Here is a 2603-nt window from a genome sequence, read left to right as displayed (position 1 = left end):
TAGGGAAATGAGATCAGGTCTCATCAGAAATTCAGCTGTATCTTTTATATCATTTTCTAAGAGTCATTTTCCAACAATTATGATAGTTGTTATTTACTTATAGATTCTCATCGGTGGCAAGTTGGTTTCACGAGCCAGGATATGTTCATTGTTCAACCCAAACTTTTGATTTATATGGCAATTCTCTTTTCCCAAAGAGCTGAGTGAGATACTGTCATTGAATGATCATAAGTATTTTTGCTGCGTATTAAAAAAAGATTGTTGGAATGGGAGAAAATATTTGCAAATGATACGACAGGCAAGGGCTTAATCTCCAAAATATATAAACAGCTCATACAACTCAACAACAACAAAAAAAACAACCCAATCGAAGAATGGGCAGAAGAGCTTACTAGACATTTCTCCAAAGAAGATCTACAGATGGCCAGTAGTTACTTGAAAAGATGCCCAACATCACTAAATTATTAGAGAAATGCAAATCAAAACTACAATGAGGTATCAACTCATACCAGTCGGAATGGCCATCATCAAAAAATATGCAAACAGTAAATGCTGGAGAGGGTGTGGAGAAAATGTACTGTTGGTGGGAATGTAAATTGATACAGCCACTATGGAGAACAGTATGGAGGTTCCTTAAAAAACTAAAAACAGAACTACCAGCAATCCCACTACTGGGCATATACCCTGAGGAAAACATAATTCAAAAAGAGTCATGTACCACAATGTTCATTGCAGCTCTATTTACAATAGCCAGGACATGGAAGCAACCTAAGTGTCCATTGACAGATGAATGGATAAAGAAGATGTGGCACATATATACAATGGAATATTACTCAGCCATAAAAAGAAATGAAATTGAGTTATTTGTAGTGAGGTGGATGGACCTAGAGTCTGTCATACAGAGTGAAGTAAGTCAGAAAGAGAAAAACAAATACCATATGCTAACACATATATATGGAATCTAAAAAAAAAAAACGTTCTGAAGAGCCTAGGGGCAGGACAGGAATAAAGACTCAGACCTACTAGAGAATGGACTTGACAACACGGGGAGGGGGAAGGGTAAGCTGGGACGAAGTGAGAGAGTGGCATGGACTTCTATATACTACCAAATGTAAAATCGATAGCTAGTGGGAAGCAGCTGCATAGCACAGGGAGATCAGCTCGGTGCTTTGTGACCACCTAGAGGGGTGGGATAAGGAGGGTGAGAGGGAGGGAGATGCAAGAGGGAAGAGATATAGGGATATATGTATAGCTGATTCACTTTGTTATAAAGCAGAAACTAACACACCATTGTAAAGCAATTATACTCCAATAAAGATGTTAAAAAAAAAACAACTCCAGTGAGGTACCACATTGGTCAGAATGGGCATCATTAAAAAATCTACAAATAACAAATGCTGGAGAGGGTGTGGAGCAAAGGGAACCCTACAACACTGTTGGTGGGAATGTAAGTTGGTACAGCCCCTATGGAAAACAGTATGGAGGCTCCTCAGAAAGCTGAAAATAGAGTTACCATATGATCCAGCAGTCCCACTCCTGGGAATATACCTGGACAAAACTATAGTTCAGAAAGATACATGCACCCCTATATTCATAGCAGCACTGTTCACAATAGCCAAAATATGGAAACAACCTAAATGTCCATTGACAGGTGAATGGTTAAAGATGTGGTATATGTATACAATGGAATACTACTCAACCATAAAAAATAATGAAATAATGCCATTTGCAGCAACATGGATGCAACTAGAGATTATCATACTAAGTGAAGTAAGTCAGGAAGAGAAAGACAAATACCATATTATATCACTTATATGTGAAATCTAAAATATGGCACAAATAAGTTTATCTACAAAACAAAAACCGACTCATAGATATAGAGAACAGACTTGTGGTTGCCAAGGGTGGTGGGGGGAGGGAGAGGGATGGACTGGGAGTTTGGGGTTGGTAGATGCAAACTATTACACTTAGAATTGATAAACAACAAGGTCCTACTGTATAGCATGGAGAACTATATTCAATGTCCTCTGATAAACCATAATGGAAAAGAATATGAAAGAATGTCTATGTGTGTATAACTGAGTCACTTTGCTGCACAGCAGAGATTGGCACAGCATTGGTAAATCACGTATACTTCAATAAAAAATAAATAAATAAAAAGATTATTTATGAATTTAGAAACCTTCAATAAAGAAAATATTTTATTGTACAGGTACAGTTACTAGCAAAGAAAATTATCTACTCATATTTAAACCTGCTGGTGAATTCAAAGAACGACTTGGCTCTGGCTCATATTCTCAATATTCCTGATAGAGGACTTGGAAGAGAAGCCTTCACTGATTTGAAACATGCTGCTCGAGAGAAACAGATGTCTATCTTTTTGGTATGGACATGTTACATTTTCAATATTTATTTTAAAGACTCTCTGAACAGTGGATCCATGTACCTTAATATAGAATTCTTTTAACTATGACAGAGCAGCTTTTAAATTGTGAATATGTGTTCTATGTCATGTATTTGAAAATCCGTGGTATTTTTGTTTTTTACTATATATTTTACTATATATATAGTTCATAAGGGAGAATTTCTTTAAAGCTGTGTTT

The 2603-nt window shown here is 36.5% G+C and overlaps 1 protein-coding gene across 1 annotated transcript in view; it reads left to right on the top strand.

Moving 5' to 3' along the window:
- The window catches only part of PARPBP (PARP1 binding protein), an 81605-nt gene that overhangs the window by 39714 nt on the left and 39288 nt on the right, over positions 1-2603 (top strand). The window contains exon 4 of the mRNA XM_007449166.1: positions 2213-2383. Within this exon, the coding sequence (XP_007449228.1) occupies positions 2213-2383 (171 nt within the window). The remainder of the gene's footprint in view (positions 1-2212; positions 2384-2603) is intronic.

The sequence above is a fragment of the Lipotes vexillifer genome, unplaced genomic scaffold (assembly GCF_000442215.2).
Source record: "Lipotes vexillifer unplaced genomic scaffold, Lipotes_vexillifer_v1.1 scaffold89, whole genome shotgun sequence".
Lineage (NCBI taxonomy): Eukaryota > Metazoa > Chordata > Mammalia > Artiodactyla > Lipotidae > Lipotes > Lipotes vexillifer.
This window is presented reverse-complemented; position numbering and strand designations above follow the sequence as displayed.